This window comes from Canis lupus, chromosome 13, assembly GCF_048164855.1.
Source record: "Canis lupus baileyi chromosome 13, mCanLup2.hap1, whole genome shotgun sequence".
Classification (NCBI taxonomy): domain Eukaryota; kingdom Metazoa; phylum Chordata; class Mammalia; order Carnivora; family Canidae; genus Canis; species Canis lupus.
The window spans coordinates 16,223,031-16,250,727 of NC_132850.1; the positions used below are offsets into that span (position 1 = coordinate 16,223,031).

Sequence of the window (27,697 nt, forward strand, 5' to 3'; positions counted from 1 at the left end):
GTTAATTAACTCTTAGATCTCCATATATATTTATAGTTATTACTCATTATAGTTCATATTCGTTTTTTCTGTCATCTCGTTTTCCACTCAATTATTTTACTAATATTTTATTTTTAATTAATTTTATTATTTTTTTAAAGATTTTATTTATTTATTTATTCATGAGAGACACACAGAGAGAGGCAGAGACATATAGGCAGGAAGCCCAATGTGGGACTCGATTCTGGGACTCCAGGATCATGCCCTGAGCCAAAGGCAGATGCTCAACCACTGAGCCACCCAGGTGTCTCTAATATTTCATTAAAAAAATATTTTATTTATTTATTCATGAGAGACACAGAGGCAGAGACACAGGCAGAGGAAGAAGTAGACTCCGTGCAGGGAGCTCAATGTGGGGCTCGATACCGGGACTACAGGATCATGCCCTGAGCCAAAGGCAAATGCTCAACTGCTGAGCCACCCAGGCATCCCTTTACTAATATTTCAAATACAACGTAGCTCAGTTATATCACTCTTTTCAATCTTACCATTTTCTTTTTTTTTTTAAGATTTTATTTATTTATTTATTTTTTACACGGCGGGTGGGGGGGAGCGAGAGAGAGACAGACAGACAGACAGAGACATAGGCAGAGGGAGGAGAAGCAGGCTCCATGCAGGAAGCCCCATGTGGGACTTGATCCCGGGACTCCAGGATCATGACCTGAGCTGAAGACAGACGCCTAACTCCTGAGCCACCCAGGTGTCCCTCAATCTTACCATTTTTTATTGTTAGAATATTTATTCATCCAAATAAAAACTACGGAATTGGTTTTTATATTTTCTCATCTCTTGAATTTAATCATTTCCCAATCCTATTATTTTCTTTGTGATATCTTTTTTATTCTTCTTTCTCTGCATGTTATTCCGTGCCTTGATTCCTACAAAGGCTTTGGCTGGTTTTCCTATCTCTAATCTTTCTTTGCTTTAGTTTGATATATGATTACTCAAATAATCCATTAGGCATACTTTGATAATGTGATGCTTCTGTTTAAAAACTTCTGTTTAGGGGCTCCTGGGTGACACAGATGATTGAGCATCTGACTCTTGGTTTCACTCAGGTGGTGATCTCGGGATTGTGAGGTCGAGTCCCACATGAGGCCCTGTGCTCAGTGGGGAGTCTGCTTGAATTTCTCTCTCCCTCTGCCCTACCTCATTTCCCCTGTACATATTTCTCTCTCTCTCTCTCAAAAATAAATAACTCTTAAAAAATTATTTAAAACTTCTATTTAGCAGTCTAGACTCTATTTGATTTCAGAATACACATTCCCCCCCTTTAGTTAGGCAGGTCTTTCTGCTCTTTTCTACACATACTGGCCTTAAATGTGCCTTCCAGAAACTGGGATGCCCTTAATTCTCTTCTTCCTCCCACTTTCCAAGTGATGTCAAATCCCAGGCTCTCTAATGGAGCTCAGTCTCCTAAATAAGGCCAATGATAATGCTTGTGTGGCTGGGCCCATCGTATATGTTTAGGATGTTTGTAGTTAGTTGTTTAGTGTAGACTCAGCTCTCAGAAGGCTGATTTAGCCCCAGTGGAAAGAGCTCAAGGTTAGAGCGAATCACTCTGTGTGAAATGTGTAAAATGTCACATCTCCAGTTGTTTCACAATTAAAAGTTTATTTCATTTATACTTGTAAAAATAGATAAAAACATTCCTATAAATACCTCGTGGCATCTTTTTAAAAAAGGTAGCTATAATTTTTTGGTTTGGCCATTTAGTAATAAAAAAAATATCTAAATAAATTGTGGCACATATTTTCTGCCCTTATTTTTAGTAACTCCCTATGACATTTGAGAAACAAGAATTTGAGGTTGGCAGTCTAACCCACAAATAATAGAATAGTTTATTTAGTTTATTTTATTCTTTTTTTAAAAGATTTTATTTATTTATTCATGAGACACACACACACACACAGAGAGAGAGAGAGAGGCAGAGACACAGGCAGAGGGAGAAGCAGGCTCCATGCAGGGAGCCTGATGTGGGACTCAATCCCGGAACTCCAGGATCATGCTCTGGGCCGAAGGCAGGCACTAAACCACTGAGCCACCCAGGGATCCCTAGTTTACTTTATTCTTAAAGCAGTTTCCTCCCTGACTTGCGAGCTTGCTTCTGGCTCATTTACTCATTCAGAAAATATTTATTGGGCTTCTATTACGTATTTAGCACCATTCCAGGCACTGGGAATATGATAATGAACAAATAATAATCTCTGCCCTCTGGAACTTACATTGTGATAAGCAGGGGGGGTAGGTAGGAGAGTTAGACTATACAGGAAACAAATTGTAATATATGTGGTTTAAGTGCCATGGGGTTTGCAGTGGACAGGGAAGGTCTCACAGAAGAAGCAAAAATTAAGGAGGTAAGGGAACTAGCCGCATGAATATCTGGGGAAAGAATGTTCTAGGAAGTGGGAACAGCAATGCAAAGACATGGAGGCAGAAATGTGCTTGGTATTGTCGAAGAACTCCAAGGAGGGTGACGTGGCTGCAGTGGAGCGAGTAAAGGACAGTAGATGGAGGTGAGAGTGGAAATGCGGGCCAGGTCACACAGTCTTGTAGATCATTGTAAGAGCTTCAGCTTTTACTCAGGCTGAATTGTGAAATCCTTGGGAGCTTTTGGTTAGAGCTGTGATATGATGTAACTTATCTTTTAAAAAGATAACCACTGTGAGGGTAAGGTGAATAAACTGAAAAAGAAGACAAGGGTGAAAGCAGAAAGACTAGTAGAGATGATTGCAGTAAATTCTGTGCAGTAAATAAGGACTATGCAGAAAGGGTGAGAGATGGTGGTAACTTGGACCAGAGTGCTGCTGGTGATTCTGGATTTTGAGGGTAAACTAGGCTTTCCTGATGCATTAGGTATGGGATATGAGAAGATAAAAGGAGTCAAGGATAACTCTGAGGTTTTTGGTCAGAACACCTGAAGGGTACAGTTGATATTAATGGAGCTGGGGAAGATTATAGGATGTACAAGATGGGAGGGGATTGAGAGGTCAGTTTTAGCAGGTTGAGTTTGAAATATTTATTGGACATACAGGTGGTGATAACTTCATAGAGCATGGGGATTCCAAGGAATACCCTGAGTGATACCTTACTTGTTCAGATCCTGTTTATCAGCGTCTTCTTTAGAAAACATCTCCCTGGTTTGGAAGGAGGCATCTTTCAGCAACTGCTGTATTACTTCCTGAGTAATGATAGTGAAAAAATCACTAAGTTGTCTGTCTTTCTTTTTTCCTATTTTATCCTATGTTTACTAGACTTTAAGTTCCTTGGGCTTCATTATTTTTTTCACTACTCAGTCTTCAACAGGCATATAAAGGCATGCAATAAATACTAGTTGGGTGAGCAGATAAATGTATGAATGAATGAATGAATGAATGAATACTGCTTCCCACAGTTGAACTTAACAGCAGTTAATCTGTTTGTTACAAAGACATTTGCCTCTTTCAAGGTGGTTTTGGCCATCCATTTGATGCATCTTTTCTCAGTGTTGGTAATGATAGGACAGCAAGAGGATTTTAAAAATGCTTAAGGGATTTCTCACTAATCTTTCTCCTAATCCTCTCTATGACTGTGAGACTAGTGTAGCAATTGAATTCATAAAGTTCTCTTTGAGTTTCCCCTAAACCAGTTTCTAACAGAAGTTTTGACAAGTGTGCTTTTCTTAACTTGATAAGTGGTATCATTCACAGGAATTGGGTCTGTGTAGGCCCTTGAGTGCTGTTCTAAAGTAGTTTGGATCCTGTAGCAAGAATGGAAGAACAGAGGAAGGATGGTATACCTCTCCTACATTCCTGCTACTCAAGGGCATTTCAGCATTCCTACACCAGATACATCATCACTGTCTGCACTTTCTGTGTTTACTTGTTCTTTATGTTAGTCTTTTCTTGTTATCATGATTTGCTTATGTAGAAAATTCTTAGATCAATGATTTCCAAAGTGAATCATAAGCATTTCTTTCTTGAACATGCCCATTTTAGCATATTTTGCTTTCCTAAAGAAATGGCTTATATTTATTTTCTACCCAACAAATAATTACTAAGCAGTTGCTTTGTGTTAAGGGCCAATTTAGATCAACTTCAAAAATGAAAAGCTAGTCTATGAAGGTGGCAGAACAATTGTCTAAAGGTGGGCACCTGAGTGGCTCAGTTGATTAATTACCTGCCTTCAGCTCAGGTCATGATTTCGGGATCCTGGGAGCGAGCCCCACCTCAGGCTCCCTGCTCAGTGAGAAGTCCGCTTCTCTCTCTGTTCCTCCCCTTGTTTGTGCTCTCTCTCTCTCTCTCTCTGTCTCTCATGAATAAATAAATAAAATCTTAAGATTTTAAGGGAGAGAGAGAGAGAAAGGCAGAGACACGGGCAGAGGGAGAAGCAGGCTCCATGCAGGGAGCCCTATGTGGGACTCGATCCTGGGACCCTGGGGTTACGACCTGGGCCGAAGGCAGGTTCTCAACTGCTGAGCCACCCAGGCATCCCTTCCAGCTCTTTTTCATCTTCTACTTTCTGTTTCTATTATTTTGACTGCTTCAGGTACCTTATAGAAGTGGAATCATACAGCATTTGTCTTTTTGTGACAGGCTTATTTCACTCATGATAATATCTGAAAGGTTTATCCATGTGGTAACATGTGACAGGATTTCCTTCCTTCCTTTTTAAGAATAAAAAATATCCATTGTGAATATATACCACATTTTACTTATCCACTCATCTGTTGGTGGACATAAGCACAGTGTTTAATACAAATCTAATTTTGTTTCTCTCTGCATAAACCCTTCCATGTCTCCTCATTGCCCTGAGGATCAAGTTAAAACACCTGATTCTACTACTGCTTATCTGTGTAGCTTCACTGCTCACTTTGGTGACCTTTTTGCTGTCTTAATTGTGTACCACAGTTATACTGAACTTTTTCAGTTCCATAAATGGCACATGACCCTTTCCACTTCTGGGCCTATGTACCAGCTCTTCTCTCTACCTAGAACACAACCTCTCTATCTCCCATTGGCCTTGCCCACTCCTACTTAACTTATTTTCTCTTGGAAGCCTTTTCTGATCTCCTAAGGTTGGGTACCCCTCCTGTATACTTCCATATTACAACAGCATTTATCATTGATTTTTATTCACTGCCTGTGTATATAGATTATAAATTCCTTAAGGGCAAGGACTATTTTTTTTACATTGATATCAGTTGGTTCCTAGCATACATACTGCCTGACAAATGATAGCTGCTTATCATATTTGTTGATTGAATGAATAAATGAATAATCAGTGGCATTTTCTGGCTCAAAACCTTCAGTGATTTCTTCATTGATTATAGTGTTGTTTTATAAGTTTAATTACTTACCAGAATTGCTTAGGGGCTTTTGAGAAAGTGCAGATACCAGGACCTCACACAAGACCCACTGAATTAAAGTCTTGGGAGAAGCCCAGGCATCTATATTTAAAAACTTTATTAATTTATAAATACACCTGAGTGGCTTAGCGGTTGAGCGTCTGCCTTTGGCTCAGGGCGTGATCCCGGGTCTGGGGTTTGAGTCCCATATCAGCCTCCCTGTGAGGAGCCTGCTTCTCCCTATCTATGTCTCTGTCTCTTTCTCTGTGTCTCTCATGGATAAATAAATAAAATCTTAAAAAAATCATGAAGTGCATAGGTTATCCTGTGCACAGTGAGGGTTAAAATATAGAATTCAGGATAAACTCTTAGCTCGGTATCCTAGTCCTCTGTGCCTTTAGCATCATACCTTTTTTCTAAGTCTTTAGCAAGTACTCTCCCATTCAGACAAACTGATTTTCATGTGTTTACTAAATGTAGTCTTCATTTTTTGCCTCCTTATTAATATTTTTTCATCCGGGGATATACTCTTTCTCTTTATCCTATAGAAATCATCTCTCCCTTCAAGACTTTGCTCAAAGTCCACTCATTTCTCCCTAAAACTTTTCCTGATTCTTTCTTTGCCATTGTTTGCTTTCCCCTCCTTGCCAGATTTGGTCATAGTGTTTCCTTCCATAGTGATCTTCTCATATGTAGTTGGGTTTTCTTTTTTTTTTTTTCTTTTTGTACCTCTCTTATTACATATTATGCCATGTATTAAAGTTATTTTTGCTTTGGTTTCCCTATATTTTTAAAAGATTTTATTTATTTATTAATAATAATAATTATGAATTATTATTCATAGAGAGAGGCAGAGACACAGGCAGAGGGAGAACCAGGCTCCATTCCATGCAGGGAACCCAACGTGGGGCTTGATCCTGGGTCTCCAGGATCACGCCCTGGGCTGAAGGCGGCGCTAAACTGCTGAGCCAGCGGGGCTGCCCTGGTTTCCCTATATTAATGTAAGCTTCCAGAGTAGAAGGAACCCAGGCTTTGGGGTCAAAAGGCTTGGGTTAAAATCCAGGCTCTACCATTAACAGTTGAATAACTACAGGCAAATTATTTAAATTCTCTAGGCTTGATTTCCTCATATATAAAAATTTTTTTTAAAGGATAACAATGTTTCAGGATGTTGCAAGGTTCAAATGAGGTAACTATGAAAGTACCTTATAAAACCAATTAGTTGCTGGTTAATATAGGGATAGTATTTTACTCATCTGTATATTCATGATCTCCCAGCAGTACTTTGTAGTTAGAAAGCACTTTATAGATATTGACTGAATGATTGGATAGGGGGAAAAAGAAATACATTTTGTGCCATCTAAAAAGCAAAGTGGAGGTAAATTTTCTTTTCTTTTATTTTTTTAAACTTTTTTATTTATTTATGATAGAGAGAGAGAGAAAGAGGCAGAGACATAGGCAGAGGGAGAAGCAGGCTCCATGCACCGGGAGCCCGATGTGGGATTCGATCCCGGGTCTCCAGGATCGCGCCCTCGGCCAAAGGCAGGCGCCAAACTGCTGCGCCACCCAGGGATCCCTAAATTTTCTTTTAAAAATACGTTTAAAAATGTATTTTAGAGCCTGTAGGAATGGCTAGAACTCTTGCCTCATGAATGGAATAATTTCTAAATGGCTTTTGCATTGTTTAATTATAACACCTCTTGCATCATCATCCTTTGACTCTGTCACTAATTTGCTCAACAACTTATTTTCCATCTAGATTAGCTAGTCAGTCAAACATGTATTTCTGGTATGCCCCGAAGGAACAGAACTGGGCACTGGACTTTTGGAAATAGAAATAAAACAATAGACATACTACTTACCTGCTAAGTCAATTAAAGTTTTGGATAAGAAAATATTTCATTTTTTTAAACCAATAATTTATTGCAGTTGGCAGTACCAGGGACACTTTAAAAACAAACACAACTTTTTTTTTTAAAGATTTATTTATTAAGGGGAGAGAGAGAGCTAGAGAGAGAGAGAGCAAGCAGGGGGAGAGGCAAAGGGAGAGAATCCTCAAGCAGACTCCATGCTGAGCATGGAGCCCAATGCAGGACTTGATCCCAGGACCCTGAGATCGTGACCTGAGCCAAAATCAACAGCCAGATGCTCAATTTAACTGTGCCACCCAGGCGCCCCCAAAAAACTTTTTTCTGCTTATAAAATCAGACATACTCGTTAAAGAAATAGCTAATATTTCTGGGATGTTAAGTGTTACATGTATTTTCTTTTTTCATCCTTATGACAACCTTCTGAGATATAGTCATTATTACTGCTATTTTATGTAAAAAGAAACTGAGAATTACATAAGATTTGAAAAGTGATTCTCCCACTTTTTACCTACTTAACTCATCAATTTTTAAGTCTTAGTTTAAATTTTCACTTCATTGAAGTAGCTTTTCCTTTTTTTAAAAAAAAAAAAAAAGATTTTATTTATACATGAGAGACAGAGAGAGAGAGAGAGGCAGAGACATAAGCAGAGGGAGGGAGAAGCAGGCTCCATGCAGGGAGCCCGATGTAGGACTCAATCCCAGGACTCCAAGATCACGCCCTGGGCGAAAGGCAGGCACTCAACCACTGAACCATCCAGGCATCCCGGAGTAGCTTTTCCTAATGACCTTCCCACATCCAGATTATGAGTTGGCTTCTGATTCTCTTTGTTAGCACTCTTTCCTTTTTTTCTTTCCTTTTTTTCATCGTAGCACATCTTAGAACATACAATTCTTCATTCATTTATTTATTTATTTTAGATTTTATTGATTTTTTGAGATTGAGAAAGAGAACAAGTAGGCAGAGGAGCAGACGGAGAGGGAGAAACACTCTGAGCTGAGCAGGGAGCCAGACTCGGGGCTGATTCCAGGACCTCAGGATCATGACGTGAGCCATAGGGAGACGCTTAACCAACTGAACTACCCAAGTGCCCCAGAATGTGAGGGTGTTTAGTTGCCTATTTGACTCTTAGCCTTTGGAAGAGATTTTTGCCTGCGCTTGGAGTGACTATTGGGTTGGGAAGCTGTCTCCCACATAGCAAGTTGGAACCTTTTCTCCCTTTCTATCCCTCTACCTACCATTTGCCTCTAGAAGATACCCTTTGAGCTTGTAGTTTGCTTTCTTTAACTTTTGCTTGATTTATTCCTTATTCAGAGGCCAAGTGGTGTGCTAATATAGGCAGAATCGGTAGAAGAAATGATTGGTTCATTTGAAGATGCAGTTCCTTTGATATAAGTCACCTTAATTAGAAACTTAGTTTCTGGGGTAGCCCAGGTGGCTCAGTGATTTAGCGCCACCTTCAGTCCAGGGCCTGATTCTGGAGATCTGGGATCGAGCCCCGCATGGGGCCTGCTTCTCCCTCTACCCTCTCTGCACACCCCCCCGCCCCCCCATGTCTCTAATGAATAAATAAATAAAATCTTAAAAAAGAAAGAAAGAAAGAAGAAAGAAAGAAAGAAAGAAAGAAAGAAAGAAAGAAAGAAAGAAAGAAAGAAAGAAAGAAAGAAAGGGAAAGAAAGGAAAAGAAAAGAAAGGAAAAAGAAAGAAAGGAAAAAGAAAGAAAGAACGAAAGAAAGAAAGAAAAGAAAGAAAGAAGAAAGAAACTAGTTTCTTTTGGTTTCTATTTTCATTTTGTCCACTGTCAAGCCCCTATTCCTCAGATCTGGTTGGGGGGCAGGGTGTGTTTGTCTTCCTTAATGGATTGCTTTGTTTACTCTGAGTTCAATCACCAAGTGAATGTCAAAGATTCCTATGCGGATCTGCAGAGTGCAGGGTTATAGTAGATATGGGATAGCAGGCTGGACGGAAAAGTGATTTTAATCATGAACTTATGGATTTGGGGATAGGAAAGCAGACTGGATGGAGTGGTTAGGAACCCTGGCCTCATCTTAAATCATGTCTGTGACCATTGATTGTGAATAGAGCTTCACTGGGTAAAGGGAACAGTCTTAGTATTTCTTAGCTTATTTCTTTGAGAAGATTTATTCTACATATTTATCTTTTAATATTTACTTTATTTAAACAAATTTGTTTTTGATTATGAGATGTTTAATGGAACAGTTAAAAATCTGTGGGGAAAGCTTAATCACACTATTTTGAATCTTTTGGGTAAACAGTCATTTTGATGTTTATAGTAGCTGATAGGGATTGAAAAACATTCCTGCCACTTTAGCTTTGTTAAGCAAACATATTCTTTAAGCAGTGAATGGGCTTTATACTAAATATCTATCTATGGAAAGTGTGAATGAAGAACAGGAGATGTCTTTATGGTTTCTTTAAGTTGTTGATAAAAGAAATACCTTCTGTAATTTCCAGAAGATCATCTCAGTTATATTTTTTAAGTCATGTGATTTTGACCACTTTAAGGAATTTGCTAATAGGATGATAAGTATCCTCAGAGTTTTATATTAGTGAGTGGCCAAATGCACTGTTTTGTATTTCATTTTATTTCCAATGCTACCATAGTATTTGCCACGTAATAGGCATTATTATTATTATTTAAATATTTTATTTTTAAGTAGTCTCCACACCCAAAATGGGGTTTGAACTCACGACTGTGAGATCAAGAATTACACAACCTACCAACCAAGCCAGCCAGGTGCCCCCAATAGTAGGCATTATTAAGTATTTGTTTTGGAGGACACCTCAGTGGCTCTGTGGTTGAGCATCTGCCTTTGGCTCAGGGGGTGATCCCCGGTCCAGTCCAGGATGGAGTCCCACGCTGGGCTCCCTGCAGGGAGCCTGCTTCTCCCTCTGTCTACGTCTCTGCCTTTCTCTCTCTCTCTCTCTCATGAATAAATAAATAAAATCTTAAAAAAATAAATATTTGTTTTGGATGGTACTTACCAGAAAAATTCTCTAAAAGCACACTTCTCTTTTGATCTTAAATTGCATTAATGTCTGAATTGGGATAGCTTCTTTTTTTTGGGGGGGGGGATAGTTTCTAATAGAGAACTTAAAACCTGCTTGCATTTATATAAATGTATTTAATCATTCATTTGTTCATTCAACAATTTATTGTTCACTGGATGCTGGGCTCTTAAAGTTGAGAAAAACCTGGTCCCTGCCATCAAGGTTATAGTACAATGTGATAAGCAATAGTAGCAATACGTACAGGGGGCTAAAGTGGCACAAAGTATAAAATGGGGTATTAGGAAATGCTTTCGAAAATAAAAGACTTGAGCTAGGTTTAGAAGGATGAATTAACAGAGCTCTGAAGGGGACGAAGAGTATTCTGAGCAGTAGATAAGCATATATGAAGGCAGAGAGAGTGGAATGTTTAAATATGCTGAAACACATTTTGAATTCCCTTTCTCTTTGGGTCAGTTCATTACTACTGACTGTTTCAGTCAGGCAAGCCCTGGTGGACCTCCTGAACAGTGGCAAACTCAGGCTTTGGCAGATGAGGGGATATATGCCTATAGTAGCTGCAGAACCTCAAGCTGAGAACAGGAGGCTCCTTTGGAGCACAAGCCTCCCACAGGGCGCTCTTGGGATGCCTGTCCTGAAATTACCCAGGGCAGTAACAAAGCTTTCTTTTCTTCTTCAAACCAAGCCAGCAGGATGGGATATCTGCTAGCCTTTGTGTTTGGAGCCGACCAAAAAACATACAGTGGCTAGCACAATGGCATTGTTGGGCTTCAGTGAAAACTAGGTCGGGGCCCAAGGCCCTCATCTGTAGAGGGCTTATCCAAAGAACACAGGTTTGACAAGTCACTGATTTGGCTATTTGACATTGATGCTGGTTTCTGATGTGTTTCTGGCTTACTGATGGCACATGAGATTGTAGGATCTCTCCCTCTTGCTTCTCTGAACACCTGAATTTGGAATCTCTGAGTGGCCTTTCTTTTCCTTCAGTTCTCATATTTACCACTCAGTTGCTATACCCTTTAGATTCTGTCTCAGCATATTCTAACTCTAGCCCACCTTTTCATGCCTATAATAATAGCACTCTAAGCTGGGAATTTGGTCACCTCTCCTCTGGACTGTTTGTTGCAGTAGGCTCTAAACCTTCTGCTAGTTCCTCCTCTATCCTGCTACCAGCATGATCTTTCTAAAATGTAGTTTGGGGCATGTATTAGTTTCCTAGGGCTGCCATAACAAAGCACCACAATGTGGGCGGCTTATAACAACAGAAATTGATTATTTTACAGTTCTGACGGAAGTCCAAAATCGAAGTGTTGGCAGGGCCATGTTCTCTCTCTGAAAGCTCTGGGGGAAGATCCTTCCTTGTCTCTTCCTAGCTTTTGGTGGTGTTTCTTGACTTATAGATGTGCCACTCACATCTCTGCCTCCCTTAACACATAACATTTTCCCTGTGTGTCTGTGTCTCTTTTTGTAAAGATACCAATCTTATTGGATTAAGGGTCTACCCTACTTCAGTATGATCCCATCTTTATTTGATTTTCCATCGGCAAAGACTCTATTTCCCAGTAAGGTCACATTTACAGTTACCAGGGGCTAGGACTTGAGCATATCTTTTGGGGAGACGTAATTCAACACATGCCAGATCATAGTATACTTTACTTATAAATTTTTAGTGCTCCTGTGATCTGACAAATTAACTATAGGTGTTTCATTGTGATTTTCCAGAACTTCTCTAAAAAAATTATATATTTATAATAATAACAGCAATAGATAACAACTGACATATACCGAGAACTTTCTTTGACATTGTTCTAAGCATTTTTACACTTCAACTAATTGAGTCTTCATAATTCTATAGGTTAGGTACTAATCTTTTGGGGGAGCATTAGATACTATTCTTATTTCCACTTTATAGATGAATATTAAAGAAATTGAATGACCAACCTAGTGTCAGAGGTGAGATTCAATCCTAAGGAGCCTAACTCTGTAGTATGTAGGCTTAACCACTATACTGTACCATCCATCTTTTCTTTTTAGCTTCATCCCTTCTCTCTACTTATACCTTATTCAGGAAAAAGAAAAAAAAATGACTACTAATCTCTTCACTTTATCCTTGTGTTCCTTTTGCACAGTGTCTTTCTTATCCCCAGTCCTACATGTTGGCTTCCATGAAATGGAACTGAATCCTTAACAGGGAGTGATTAGTCAGGCCGATGTAGGGATGGGGGAGGAGTGTTCCAGGTAAAAGTACCAGCAGTGTGTGCAAATGTGCAAGCAGGAAGGGGTCAGACCTTTATAAGCAAGAGTGAAAGGCTTTATATTCCATGTTAAGTAAGGGTTGTGGGTTTTATCCTAACAGTAGTAGGGCATCATTGAATAATTTTAACAGGGGATTAGCTTCAGGTTGGCATTTCAGAAGGAGTATTTTGGCTGTATTATGGAAAATGGATTGGAATGAGGGCTAAGTCTATTCAAGATACAAAAAAGGGACAAGCAGACTAGTTAGAAAGCCAATAGAATAACCCAGGGAAGGGGTGATGAAATAAGATATTGATAGTAGGGAGAATGAGTTGTGTCCTATGAGCTAAACATTATACTGGACCTACTTTGTATGCTTTATTTCTTTTAATTACTCCCTGCCTTTAATTAAGCACGAAATCCTGTTGCTTTTACCTCTAAGAAGTCTCCAGATATTAACCTCCTTTCCATTCTTGCTGTCATTGTCTTATTCAGCTCTTCCCACCTGAATGATTCCAGAAGCCTCCTAACTGTTTTCCTGGCTTCAATCCCTGACTTTTCCATACAGTTTTTACATTACTGTTAGAATGATATTCTCTATATAGGATATACATTACTGCCTTGTGTGATAAGAAAATTGTTAGTTGATTATCACCTTGACTGGACTGTGAACAAAGGACAGGGACTGGCCCGGCCCCACTTAGCTTTGTGTTTTCACATAGTAGATTTTCAGTGTTTGTGTAGGTGGATGGATAGAGAGATGGATGGATCTTCCTTAGGACAGCCCTGCTAATTAAGTAGTAGCAAATTATCTCTGTTAGTTGGATAGCAGCACATTTATCTGCCTTGGGTAAATGCCCTAACTTCAGGCCAGTTGGGTAGATTTTTCAAAAAGGAGTAATAATTCTTACAGTTGATATTTTCTTCAGAGCCTCTGAATATGCCTTTGAACCACTATTCGGGGACAAGCTTGCTGGTTACAGGTATCAGTCCATTGATAATTCAAAGTTAAAAAAAAAAAAAGCAAGCATTTTGTCATCTTATTCTGATTGGTCATGATTGGGTGAGGCCACTGTAGCTGACTAAACTCAGCAGGAATTAGGAACAAGATCCCTGGATATAGGGAGTGTTGCCTCATGGAGAGATAAGGGTTGCCTAATGCTGTTCCAGAATATTCTCTATATGGGTATGTTTATGTATCTGTCTCTGAATTGGTGCCATCAGAACTTATGAGGATATATGGGAAGAACTATTTTCTCGGCCTACACAACTCCCAGCTATCTTTTAGTATCCAACTTAGATGTTACCTCCTCTCAAATTTTGCAGATTCAGGGAGAGTCACTTTCTACTTTCAAACCTCAAGTATTTACCTCTGATAAGGGTTATTGGTATTATATACTTATATCTGTATCTTTCGGTGGACTTCTTTAAGGTATAAACTGTTATTCCCACATTTCATATACCCACATTTACTATGTGTAACAGACTCTTCTAATCCCAGAAGGAAAATAATGTTGATGTAAACTGACAGGTTCTTACTGTCATATGGGGGTGACAGGAAATGGAGAAGTGCTCACTGAATGGTTGTAGAAATAACTTTAATTGATATTCCTGAGTGGAGAACTGAGTGTCCACTAATCAGAACCTGTGGCGATTGTTTTTATGGTGATAACATACGATTTTTTTGCATACATAATATTGTTTAGCCTCCAACACACACTTATTTATTGACTGCCTTTTGGGAGAAAAGTCTTTAATGAAATCAAGTGTCAAACACAAATTGGATGGTAGAAACTCTGTTATAATATTTTATTATACCATGGGTTGGAAAGGCAGGTTTTGGTGTAAAGTTGGGGAACCAGTCACTGAGAGGTACTCAGGTACCTCTAACACTTGATTGGCTGACATTATAGTTTTCTGAGCTTGACAGTTTAAAAGGACAACCATTAAAATGTAAAAACTTCTCTCTCTCATAGATGATTTAAATGCATTGCCAGTGTCTTAGGTTGTTTTGAAGAGCTGCTCAAGAGAGTGGTCTGGAAGAAAACACAGTGAAGCCTCTATTAACCTCATCCTGGGAAGTTGAATGTGCAAGCACAGATCTTGCTTCTGCTTCCCACACAGGGATTTGTTCAGAGGACACACCAGCTGAGCCTGCACTGGGAGTTGCTTTTGGGGAAGTGAACGTCCCAACTAATGGGCACACAGAGTGTGTAGCAACTTAGAAATCTTCCTTGTTGGCAGATCTCACACTTCCTTTCCTCATACACGCAAAGGTCTTGAGACATTCAGAAGTTGTGGTTTCTGAAGGCCCCAGAGGCTTATCAGCCCCTTCTAAAAATATTCACCAAAGGCAGGCAAGAGAGACAGGTTGTAACAGTAAACTCCATTTAGTTTCCCTCTCTGGTCCTGGTTTGTGCTTCTTCGATCTTGCTTGGGAAAACCAGAGCCTACTAATGGTGTGATTCCTTACCTTGCCTCACCTTTCTCCTCTGTCCTCCCCCTTCTGCCTGGATTGATGGATTTCTCAGGTCTTCAGAGACATTCTAAAAAGGGTAAATATGTATGGTATGCCTGGGTGGCTCAGTGGTTGAGCGTCTGCCTTTGGCTCAGGGTGTGATCCCGTGGTCCTGGGATCAAGTCCCACATTGGGTTCCCGACATGGAGCCTGCTTCTCCTTCTGCCTCTGTCTCTCTGTGTCTCTCATGAATAAAGAAATAAAATCTTAAAAAAAAAAAAAAAGAAAAGAGTATATATGTATGTTTCTGAACCAGAATCAGGAATCCTGACTTAGCCTGGCCCAGAGAGAATGCAAATACAACCTTTTATTTTATTTATTTATTTTTAAGATTTTATTTATTTATTCATGATAGACACAGAGAGAGAAAGAGAGTCAGAGACACAGGCAGAGGGAGAAGCAGGCTCCATGCCGGGAGCCCGAGCCCGATGCAGGACTCCATCCTGGGGCTCCAGGATCACGCCCTGGGCCAAAGGCAGGCGCCAAACCGCTGAGCCACCCAGGGATCCCCAAATACAACCTTTCATTGTAATTTTTTCTGCTTGGCCCTCAGTTGGAAAACTTCAGTGGCTCCTGAAGTCAGGCCTTCCATGTCACATTGTCATCGTATCAAAGAAGTGAACCACCACCTTTTCAGATCTTTCTGACCCTCAGAACTAAAGAAATTTGCGTGATTAGATGTCTGCTATATTGCCCCCAAGTACCTTGGAGTTTGCGAGTTCAGTTTCTTTTTAGCTAATGGGCTCCTCAAATATGAACCATGGACAGATTCAACTAAAGAGATGAAAGGTGCTGTGTTAATGCTGCCATTATGCCTCCTTTTGAGATTTCCAAGATGGATTATCAAGCAGAATGAAGCAGATTGACAGGTTTCCCTTTTGAGAAGTTAGGTGTATTTTTAGCCCTTTCGTCTGGGCCTGATGTGCCTCATGCAAGGATGTGAAGTCCTGCATTGTGCTGCCCCCAACTGGTGCTTTTTGGTGCTTATGTTACCACATCATGACATCTCAGATGATATGGCACTTAAATTTTTTAAATTTTTTTTTTAATTTTTATTTATTTATGATAGTCACAGAGAGAGAGAGAGAGAGAGAGAGGCAGAGACACAGGCAGAGGGAGAAGCAGGCTCCATGCACCGGGAGCCCGACGTGGGATTCGATCCCGGGTCTCCAGGATCGCGCCCTGGGCCAAAGGCAGGCGCCAAACCGCTGCGCCACCCAGGGATCCCGATATGGCACTTAAATTTTTGCTAAGCCCTTTTACATTTTTGTATTAGATTCTCATAATGACATTGTGAGTTATGTGGATCAGGAATTATAATATCTATTTTATAGGTGGGAACACTGATTGGATAGCCTCATTAGTTGATTTGCCTAAAGGTAGTTGTTTAGAGGCCAAATTGGACTAAAATTCAGATATCTTGCCTGCTATTCCTTTAGGTTCCCTAGTCTTTAGAAAATTCAGTATCACACCCCCCCTAAAAAATCGGTATTAAGAGCTTAATTTTAGGCTTAGGGGAATTTTCTATTTTTCTCTCATGGAAGGAAAAGGCAGATAATATATCATGTAAGGTTTGAATAAATTCATGACCTAATTGGCAGAAATTTTTGAGCTCCTGTTCTGTATGAGGCTCTTTGACTCAGATGCTGTGACCTGTAGCTGATGTTAGGTTAGCTAACAGGTAAAGAACATGGACTCTGGGCCAAACTGCCTGGGTTTAAACCCTGGCTCTTAACTTCTAACTGCCTCTTATAAAATGAGAATAATAGTATAATTATTTCATTAGTTTATGTGCAGAGTGAATGAGATAATTAATGTAAAGTTCTTAGACTAGTACCTGGACAGAGTAAGCACTCTGTGAATATTAGCTGTTCCTATTGGTTGTTTTGTTGCTATTGTTGTTATTATTACTCTTACACTTATTATCTTCTCTATATAAATACATTTTTTGCTTTTTTTTTTTAAAGCAAAGCAGCACTTCATGGGTATATGGAAATGATGAAAAGCCAAATTTATTGGAAGAGTACATCTGCACATAGTTTCTCTATAGCCTTATCTTCTACTCTTCTGTTCACTTTGGTCTTACTCTAGTCTTTATCATAGTTTCCTGTGACTTAGTTGTAAGTCCAGTGGACACTTTTTGTGCTCACCTTACTTTTTTTTTTTTAAGATTTTATTTATTTGTTCATGAGACACACAGAAAGAGAGAGAGGGAGAGACACACAGGCAGAGGGAGAAGCAGGCTCCATGCAGGGAGCCCAATGTGGGACTCGATCCCAGAACTCCAGGATCAGGCCCTGGGCTGAAGGCAGGCCCTAAACCACTGAGCCACCCAGGCGTCCCATTCGTGCTCACCTTACTTGATCTGTATAGCACTTGATACTTCTGGTCATTTCCACTTTGGAATGTTCTCCTTCTTTGGCTTCTATGTAACATTCTTGCTTGGTTCTTCCTTTGCCTGCTCCTTTAAATGTTACCATTCCTTAAGATTCTGTTAATTTCTCACCTTATATGTTAACCCCTAGACAACTTCCATGACTTGGCTTCTGTGACCACTTCAGCTCAATGTTGCTGCCTCCTAAATGTTGGTCTCTACCTCAGACTTTGTTCCTAAATTTTAGGCTCTTTTTAAGACATCTCCGCCTTGGCTGTCCCACAAGTCCTTTAACTCAACATATCCTCACTGACCTCACTCTTTTAACCATGCTGCTGCTTCTAAAAACCTGCCCTTCTCTCTATTTTGTAGATATTTAATAATGGCATCCAGGGACCAATAGCCCAGGATCAACCTAGAGATTTTCATTGCACTAATCCCCCCAATCCAGACAGTCATCAAGTTTTGTGTTTGTGTGTTGTTGTTTTAACTCTGCCATATAAGCCATGTCTTGAATCTTACGCTGTTCCAGTGTTTCCACTATTGCCTTAACTGGGGCACCCTTCTTTTACCAGGATTATTGCAATAATTCACTGTTTACCCTTCTCCTTACTCTCCATCTAATGCATTGATCATACCATTGCTTAAATAATCTTTTCTTTGAAAAGCAAAGATGAAGATTTTGCTCTTCTGCTTAAAAGGCTTATTTTGTTCCAACAGAATAAAGTCCATATATCTTAGCAAAGCATATTGGCTTCACCAAGTTTCTACTATTTGCATACTCTGACTATACTGAGTGTGTTAGTCTCCTGAATATACCATGCTCTTAATCTATAACTTTGCATATACTGTTCCCTCTGTATGGATTGTCTTTCTTTTCTGCTCCCCCAGGTCATCCTTTTGATTCCCTTATTTCCTTTGTACAGCTTCCTCTGACATACCCAGATTGACTTTCTAACTTTATCCTCTGCACTCATGGCACTGTCATACTTGTCCAAAGCTATATTTTAGCATTTACTACATGATATTGTTTGTGCCCCTTAATGGATTGTCATCTCCTCAAAGGAAGGGTCTTTGTATGCAGCATCTACCGTAGTACCTGCAAAATAAGCCTTGAGCAACTTAAAAAAAATGTTTTTTAATGTAGAATCTTTATCCTCTAATGGTTTCACCACCAGCCTAAACGTACCTGACAGATGATGGCTGAGTTTTTCCCTTTGTTTTGCAGTATATCAACTCTGGAAATCTGGAACAGTTGCTAGACAGTAACCTGCATTTGCCGTGGACTGTGAGGGTGAAACTGGCTTATGATATAGCAGTGGGTCTCAGCTACCTTCACTTCAAAGGCATTTTCCATCGGGACCTCACATCTAAGGTATGAAGGCATCACTTGCACAACTCTTTGAGACACTGTCTTCCATTACCAAGAGAGCTCTGTTAAGAAACCAATCATTAGGGCAGCCCAGGTGGCTCAGCAGTTTAGCACTGCCTTCAGCCCACGGCGTGATCCTAGAGACCCAGGATCAAGTCCCGCATTGGGCTCCCTGCATGGAGCCTGCTTCTCCCTCTGCCTGTGTCTCTGCCTCTCTCTCTCTCTCTGTCTCTCATGAATAAATAATAAAATAAAATCTTAAAAAAAAAAAAAAAAAAAAGAAACCAATCATTAGGGACGCCTAGGTGGCTGTCAGTTAAGTGACTGTCTTCAGCTCAGCTCATGATCCCAGGGGCCTGGGATGGAGCCCTATATTGGCTCCCTGTTCAGGGGGGAGCCTGCTTCTCCCTCTTCCTGCCCCCTCCCCTGCTTGTGCCCTCTGTTGCTCACTCTCTTTCTCTCTCTCTAAAAGGACTAAATAAAATTTTTTTTTAAAAGGAAGCCAAGGGATCCCTGGGTGGCTCAGCAGTGGAGCGTCTGCCTTCAGGTCAGGGCGTGATCCTGGAGTCCCGGGATCGAGTCCCACATCAGGCTCCCTGCATGGAGCCTGCTTCTCCCTCTGCCTGTGCCTCTGCCTCTCTCTCTCTCTGTGTCTCTCATGAATAAATAAATAAAATCTAAAATAAATAGAAATAAAAAATAGAGAAGGAAACCAATCATTAATGAGCTTTGAAATGATGGAAATCTCTTATAGATTTAACATTTAATCACAGAGGTTAGGGATGCCTGGATGGCTCAGCGGTTAAAGCATCTGCCTTTAAAAAAAAAAAAAGCACCTGCCTTTGGCTCAGGTTGTGATCCTGGGGTCCTGGGATTGGGTCTTGCATCGGGCTCCCTGTAGGGAGCCTGCTTCTCCCTCTGCCTATGTCTCTGCCTCTTTCTCTCTGTGTCTCATGAATAAGTAAATAAAATCTTTAAAAAATTATAATAATAATCAGAGAATACACCTTACTATTCAGTGCAGCTAGTCCTTAGAAAGCCAATATTGGCTCACAGCAGGTACCTTTCAGTGCTGAGCCAGGCAACACGTACATCTTAGGAATCTTGGTGCTTGACTCCGGTGTGAATGAGTGTTGCAGGAGCAGTTGACAAGGGAGGGTTAAGAGATTCCTGCCTATAGGAGTGGCGGTGGTCAAGCCAACTGGGAGCCTGTGGCTTAGAGCTCTCTCATGGCCTCCAGGAGGTATCTCTTAACTGAGAGCAAGAGTCCACTGGCTTGTCATTTGAGTGCAGGGCTTGAGGGGCCACGACGTACTGACCCATTTTCTGCCCATTGGATTGAGTTTCTGCCCTTCTGCCAGTTTTTCTTTGGCATCAGCTAGTCTCTTGCTGTCCAGATTGCTCTGTGACCAGGTTAGAAAAGGGTTGCTTTTAGAGGAAGTTGGCCTTGCTACAAGGCAGGCACTTGAGGGCCAAGTGGCCCAGGACAGTACCATGACAAGGCTTATATAAATAGTACTGTTTGATCATTGATGTGGGAACTATAAACCCCCTGATATGACTTCTGTGCAAGAGCAGATTTAAAGTCTAGGCAGGGCAGCCCAGGTGGCTCAGCGGTTTAGCGCCACCTTCAGCCCAGGGCGTGATCCTGGAGACCTGGGATTGAGTCCCGCGTCGGGCTCCCTGTGTGGAGCCTGCTTCTCCCTCTGCCTGTGTCTCTGCCTCTCTCTCTCTCTCTGTGTCTCTCATGAATAAATAAAATCTTAAAAAAAAAAAAAAGTCTTCTGGGGAGCTAGAGAGGAGTTTTGTACTTGCCCAAGAATAGCTGTCATTTCATTTTTCACCCTGAACACCTACAGGTGCATACATACAGCCATGCATACACAGATTCCTGCACCCCTTCTGTCATGAATACAAAGTTTGCAGAGGTGACACAAGGGAACTGTACTCTCAGACCCGATAAGGCTTAGAACAGTAAGTCCTTGGCTTCCTCACACTACAGTGGTTCCGGTGTTCCAAACAACAGTACTCCCCCTAGCCATTGGTTTATAAACTACTACAGAGAAAAGAGCTTTGGGGAAGTGACTGTAGGGCCCCTGGGTGTGGCAGGGCCATTTGTAGTCATCTGCACTGTTACTGTAGCAGCATTAAGATGGCAAGTGGGGGCTCAACCGGTTGGGTGTCTGACTCAAGTCATGATCTCATGGGTCATCAGATTGACCAGATGGTGAGAACAAATGACATGGCAACCTGAGGACAGGTTGGGAAGTGCACTATAAAGAATCTCAAGTTTGGGGGATCCCTGGGTGGCTTAGCGGTTTGGCTCCTGCCTTCGGCCCAGGGCGTGATCCTGGAGACCCGAGATTGAGTCCTGCATCGGGCTCCCTGCATGGAGCCTGCTTCTCCCTCTACCTATGTCTCTGTCTTTCTCTCTCTCTCTCTCTGTGTCTCTCATGAATAAATAAATAAAATTAAAAAAAAAAAGATTCTCAAGTTCAAGAAAAACAAGTGGATTTTATAAGCCAGACTATCCAGTTGGAGAGACTGTCCGTGTTCATTGCCTTTAAATCATCTCTGAACTTCTGGTAGTTTTCTCTGAATGTTTCAGCCTCATTGTAACGGTGTTGCAAGGATTAGGGAGAGAGTTGTATGTCTACACCAAAGCAGGTGCTCCCAGGAGACCTGTGTGGTGGTGACAGTGACCATAAGAATGAGAAGTCCCAAGGGATAAATAAAGCTAAAGGGACAGAATAGGGCTTTGAAGTTTCCAAATGGTCTCATTGCCAGCTTTGAATCTGAGTTTGTTTTTTGTGGTTTTTTGGTTTGTTTGTTTTTTTTAATCTGAGTTTGATTTCTTTGAGGACTGTAAGAGGTTTATACACCTCATACTGTGTGATCTGTTGTGCTGTGTCTCCCATGAGTATACAAGTTTCTCAAATGCTCCTCTTCCTCACCTTTGTATTCCTAGAACCTAGCACAGAGCCTGCCAGGGCAGGGACTTCCTGGCCTTCTTTCAGAGAATGCAGTTGATAGCACAGAGGCCAAAACATCTGCTTGAGAACTTAGATTTTGAGTCCTAAATCCAGTTTGTCCCACTTCTCCAAATGACTTGAGGGCTCTTGGGACCATATTATGCCCAGTCTGTAAGGTAGGTTCTGTCCTTCACTTCACAGGAGCCATCAACCTGGGCTTCTCAGATCCGAGATGACAGGAGGGACTTACAGTAGTGAAACATGTTCGGGTGGGTAAGCAAGGGCAGAGAGAAGCAGATACTTTTTCCAAGTGATCCTGAGCCTTATAGTAGAGGCAAAAAGGATCCCTAATTTCCTATCAGAGTGACTCCTAAAAATAGTGTTGCCTTTGCAGGATTCACATGTCAATGGTCGCTGCAACGCTTTCAAGAGTGAAAAGTCAGGACACCTTGGTGGCTCAGCAGTTGAGCATCTGCCTTTGGCTCAGGGCGTGATCCCGGGGTCCCGGGATCAAGTCCTGAATTGGGCTCCCTGCATGGAGCCTGCTTCTCTAGGAGTATGGATTATGAATTGTTACCTCTATTCTTGGTTATTGGGTTTTGATTTTTCGTTTTTCATGGACTCCAAAGAGGCAACTCTGGTGATTGTACCAGAGTGAAAAGCTCATTCAGCTATGGTCTTTGGCTATACCACACATCTAGGGAGGGGGAAATGCCAATCTTCAGAGACTGAAGAGAGCATGAATTAGAGTTGAATGCTGGACAGATGTAGATATGAGTGTTAAGACACTGTAGTGTTTTTTTTTTTTAAGATTTTATTTGTTTATTTGACAGAGAGCACAAGCAGGGAGAACAGGAGAGGGAGAATCAGGCTCCCTGAGCAGGGAGCCTGATGTGGGGCTCCATCCAGGACCCAGGCTCAGGACCTGAGCTGAAAGGAAGTGCTTAACTGACTGAGCCACCTAGATGCCCCTCTTTTTTGTTTGTTTTATAATGAGAACTATCAATAGCTTTTTGGAACCATTCATATTGTGCTATTAGAAAAAATAGTATGGGGGACACCTGGGTGGCTCAGCGGTTGAGCATCTGTCTTTGGCTCAGGGTGTGATCCCGGGATTCCAGGATCAAGTCCTGCATTAGGCTCCCCGTGAGGAGCCTGCTTCTCCCTCTGCCTATGTCTCTGCCTCTCTCTCTCTCATGAATGAATGAAGAAAGAAAGAAAACATAGTATGGCAGACATGGAAATTACTGGAACTCAGTCTTTACCATCGATGGGCTCTAGTTAGAGTCCAGAGTTAGTCTAGTTGGAGAGACAGTTATGTGAAGATTACTACATAAGAGCTGTGGTAAAGATATAGGATCACAGGGTGGGATAGATGGCAAGGGATGGGACACATTGCAGCAAACCAGATAATCTTTTAAGAGACTTAAACCATAGCAGCCTCTGGAGCATTTAGAAGGGGAGGGCATTTCAGTCTCTGATCTCATTGTGCTGTGAAAAGAACCTCTTAACCTTTCTTGAGATGTAGAATCAATACTTTTCTCTGATCCTAACTGGATTTACGGAGTGGATTGGTTGAGGGTGAGGGGAAAGAGCTAATGGCACATCGAAAGCCATTTTGTTGTTGTTGCAGAGATTCCTTTAGCTTGGAAGTAACATTAACAAATGAACTTGGCATTTCTCTACTCAGGTGGTTTTATTCAGTGCTAATAATACTGACTGTGCCGCTGTCCTAGGAGACCTAGGAACTGGTCTCAGGTGTCTACTCGGGCCCAGTTTTGAAGGATTTGTGTTGGCTTCCAGAAATGCATTCATGGCCACCCTTTTGAGTCTCTTGTCAGCTCAGTTCCCACAAGTGGAGAGTTGAATGTATGTTTAGTGTATGCCTTTAACACATGTGAAAAGAAGCCCAATTGTTTCAATTATCTACCCAACTTTCATATAACAAACTTTTGCTAAGCCCTTTCTGTGTGTGTCTGTGCAGGTTTGAGACACAGAGATGAATGGGATCATTCTGTCACTGAAGAGGCAAACACAGAAGTCTCCCTGCTATAGTGTGAAGAATTATAATAGGGCAGAGGACACAGAGGAATGAGAGCCAGGCAGCAGTAGTGCCTAGGCTCCTTTTTGAACCTGAAAATTAGGAACCTCTCACTTCAGGGAAGTCTGTTTGAGCCTCTGTTATGTCTGCTGCTTACTCTAGGCAAGGATTTTTTTTTTTTTTTTTTTTTTTTAAAGAAGGAGTGAGTAGGGGAGTGAGGGAGAGAGAGAGAATCTTAAGTAGGCTCCATGCCCAGCATGATGCCTGACTTGGGGCTTGATCTCAGAACCCTGAGATCATGACTCCAAAAGCAAGCTGGACACTTAACTGAGCCACCCAGGTGCCCCAAGTACACTTTTGAATAAAGCATTCTTCATCCTCTATGTAATGGACCTTGTACCCCACACAGCCTGAAAATTGGTCTGGCTTCTTCAGAACCCCAGTGGTCTGAGCTTCATATTTTGTACTCTGTAGCCACATAGTCTGTACTAGGGCCATGTCCAGGTTGGATGAGAAATGTAAGCCTTGTTCTAGATGCTTTTGGAATAGCCAGCATTTGAGCTAGTGACTGGGGTCCCAAATGCAGGGGTCTTGGTATTGCACACAGTGCTGCCTTTCCCCTGGGCCTGGCCCCTGCTGCTGTCATAAAACTACACTGCTCCTGCCATAGCTTTGCTGTCCCCAGGGGAAAGCTTTTCAGCCTCTTTCTGGAGAAGGCAGAGTCATGTGAGAACCCTTTAGAATTAGGAGACCTGGGACTTTACCACTTAGAGCTCTAAGTTTCATTTTTCTTCTCTTAAATGGAAAAATCTCAGATCTGCACACCTGACAATGTTGTTCTGAAGAACCATTGGGATTGTGTTTGTGAAGGATGTTTTGTAATTCTTAGGGTGCCATATAGATAGAAGTGGGCAATCTTTCTCTTACCCAGGGGGCTAGGAAGTATTCTCTGGGCCATCTCCCTCTTTTTATTTTTTTAATTTTTATTTATTTATGATAGTCACAGAGAGAGAGAGAGGCAGAGACACAGGCAGAGGGAGAAGCAGGCTCCATGCACTGGGAGCCCGACGTGGGATTCGATCCCGGGTCTCCAGGATCGCGCCCTGGGCCAAAGGCAGGCGCCAAACCGCTGCGCCACCCAGGGATCCCCCATCTCCCTCTTAAGACATCACCGCTTTCCTAAAGCTTATGGTCTATGGCCATCGGAGACACTATGCAAACACTTTCATACCATGTGGTAGATGCTAAGGTTACAGAGAGGACAATGCATAGGATGATTTTTAAAAAGGTATTTAACCCAACTGAGGGTTAAATATGAGCAGGCTTCTTGCAGGAGATGGTGGCTGAGCTGAATCTTGAAAATGGAATTCCACTTATTAGTAAGTTGTGTGTGTGCACGCACATGCATGTGCACATACTGGGGGTCTTGTGGGGGGGCTTTTAAATAGGGGAGTAACACAGATTTACATTTTACTAAGGTCATGCTGGCAGGAATGAGGAAGGTGGATTATGGAGATCAAGCCTGGACCAAGCCAGAGAGACCAGTTAGAAGAGCATTGTTATATTCAGGGGAAGAATGAGGAGGACCTAGACTAACGCAACGGTAGTGGGGATGAAGAGGGAGGGGCTGATTTGAAAAATATTTAGAAGCTAACTTAGTTGGAATTAAGAGTAAAAAATCTAGGGTGAATCCCAGGTTGCTAGCTTAGCAAACTGGGTGGAAAATGGCAATATCAGCTGACCTAGAAATACAGCTAGAGCTTTAGATTTTGAGGGGAAAAGGTTCATGTTTGTTCAGGTTTGCATGTATGGAGTTCCATATGGGTAATCCAGGAGATGTCCAGAAATGGACTGGATATGCAAATCTGAAGCTAGAGGAAAAAGGTCAGGTGTGAGGATATATATTTGGGAGGCATCAGCACAAATGGAGCCCGAGAGATGTAGGCCCAAGATAGAACCCTGAGAGCATCAGGTGGGGAGAGCCTGCAGAGTAGCCAGAGCTAGAGAAGGGAGTCTAGAACTGTAGTGTCACAGAAGCCAGGGGAGAAGAATCGAAAGGGAACAGGAATAGCCTCTAGCCTCTAATACCTGGTCTCTTAGCTCCAGGACCACAACTGATTATTTGCTGCATGCCCCAATTTTTTTTTTTTTTTTTTAGATTTTATTTATTTATCAGAGAGAGAGAGAGAGAGAGAGAACATGGACAGGGACAGAAGGAGAGGGAGAAGTAGATTCCCTCCTGAGTGGGGAGTCTGATGTGGGGCTCCATCCCAGGACCCTGGGATCATGACCTGAGCTGAAGGCAGATGCTTAACCCAGGTGCCCTGCAAGCCCAGTATTAATATGATTCCTGAATCACATATAAATGTGTTGAAAGAAGTAATCAGCAGTATTAACAGCAGAAAGCTCAAATATATAAGGACTAATTTTGTCTATTGAACTTAATGCCATAGAAGTCTTTGGTATCCTCTGTAAGAACTCTCAGCAGAAACCCATGAGGAGGGCAACCCTGGTGGCTCAGCAGTTTAGCGCTGCCTTCGGCCCAAAGTGTGATCCTGGAAACCCGGGATCGAATCCTGTATCAGGCTCCTTGCATGGAGCCTGCTTCTCCCAATGCCTGTATCTTTGCCTCCCCCCCCCACTGTGTCTCTTGTGAATAAATAAACAAAATCTTAAAAAAAAAAAAAAAAAAAAAAAAACCTCACGAGGAATGAGTGGGAGATAAGGAAGTAAAAACAGCCAAGTGTGGTCAGCCAAACCTCACTAGCCTAGACTCCATTAAGGGCAGGCTGGGAGTTTGTGGAAAATCCTACAGGGGCTAGTCTATCAGGGTCCCTCCCCATTTTCCTTGTCACCTCAGATACAGACTCCTAAGTTTGGCTCTTTGGGTTTGCAGTATCCCATCTTTGTCTTTGGCGCTGATGCCCAGCTGTTGGCTGTGAGAAACTACAAGAGGGGCAATGGTCACTCTCCAGACCAGAGGCAAACTGGGTAGCCTTGTCCCATACTGTGGGGCCGCGATCATCCCTGCCTTAGCCCTTTCTCAGCTGTTCAGAGAAACTCCTGGGAGGCCACTGACCCCTACATGGGTGGTTTGCAGTGAGCGGACAGATGCCTGTGAACATGAAGCTGGGCAGAAACTGTACAGCTTCAACAAGGCCAGTGCACTGTGGCCATGTTCTGGTCCTTATTTGCTCCTGGGCTGAATCGATACGGCTGTTTCTGGGGGCTAGAAAGCAAATAGTAAGTAGGACTTTAGACTGAGCCTTGGAGCCAGGGCCTGAGTTGTTGGTGAAAACGGAGGAGGGGAGAAAAATAGGCGACAGATCTGAGGTGCCAGGGCCTCAGAAGCCTGTGCGCTACAGCCTGGGCTTTGGCTTTTTAATAGGCCAGCTGGCCTAGGGCCCTCCTAGCCTTCAGGAGGTCCAGGGGTGCTGAGCCCGCACGGCTTGGTGGGAGGGCCAAAGCCAGGACAAGCACAAGGGCAGCCCTGCTTGGAAGGCAGGGATGGTGCGTGTCTACCTGGGACCCAGGGGAAGATGAAACCACGGGCTCCTTCCAGCCCAGGGAGAGCATAGCATGATCATGTCGAGGACAAAGGAAGGGAATGATTAGTACCTGAGGTGAAAGAAGCAGGAGATGACGTGGCATTGCCTTGGCAACTGCACGCCAAGTGTGGTGGGGAGGAGGGAGGGCAGGTTTTGGCCAGCCAGGGCTGGCTCAGAGATGTCCCTGAGCCAAGGATCCCTACTTTCTCCTGCATCTGGAGGAAGGGGGTGGACGGAGGTGTAGGGCTATTTTGAACGCAGTTTGGGGAGAGCTGGTTGCTGCCTTGTGTTTATTTGCGCGTCATTTGGATTCATCCTTTCCCTGGGAACTGCAGCATTTGTTTCGGGCGCACATCCTGAGTCCCCCTCGTGA

General features: G+C 42.1%; 1 protein-coding gene and 1 long non-coding RNA gene across 5 annotated transcripts in view; one reads left to right on the forward strand and one right to left on the reverse strand.

Moving 5' to 3' along the window:
* The window catches only part of TESK2 (testis associated actin remodelling kinase 2), a 143,785-nt gene that overhangs the window by 111,565 nt on the left and 4,523 nt on the right, over positions 1-27,697 (forward strand). For 3 of the 4 annotated variants that reach the window (XM_072772406.1, XM_072772407.1, XM_072772409.1), the window contains one exon: positions 18,620-18,766. The exons of the other annotated variant lie outside the window; for it this stretch is intronic. In XM_072772406.1, the coding sequence (XP_072628507.1) occupies positions 18,620-18,766 (147 nt within the window). The remainder of the gene's footprint in view (positions 1-18,619; positions 18,767-27,697) is intronic. 4 annotated transcript variants of the gene reach the window in all.
* Positions 14,285-18,926, reverse strand: LOC140602632 (uncharacterized). Its single transcript, XR_012005537.1, has 2 exons — positions 14,973-18,926; positions 14,285-14,535 (listed from the first exon to the last, which is right to left on the reverse strand). It is a non-coding gene; the product is annotated as an uncharacterized lncRNA (long non-coding RNA).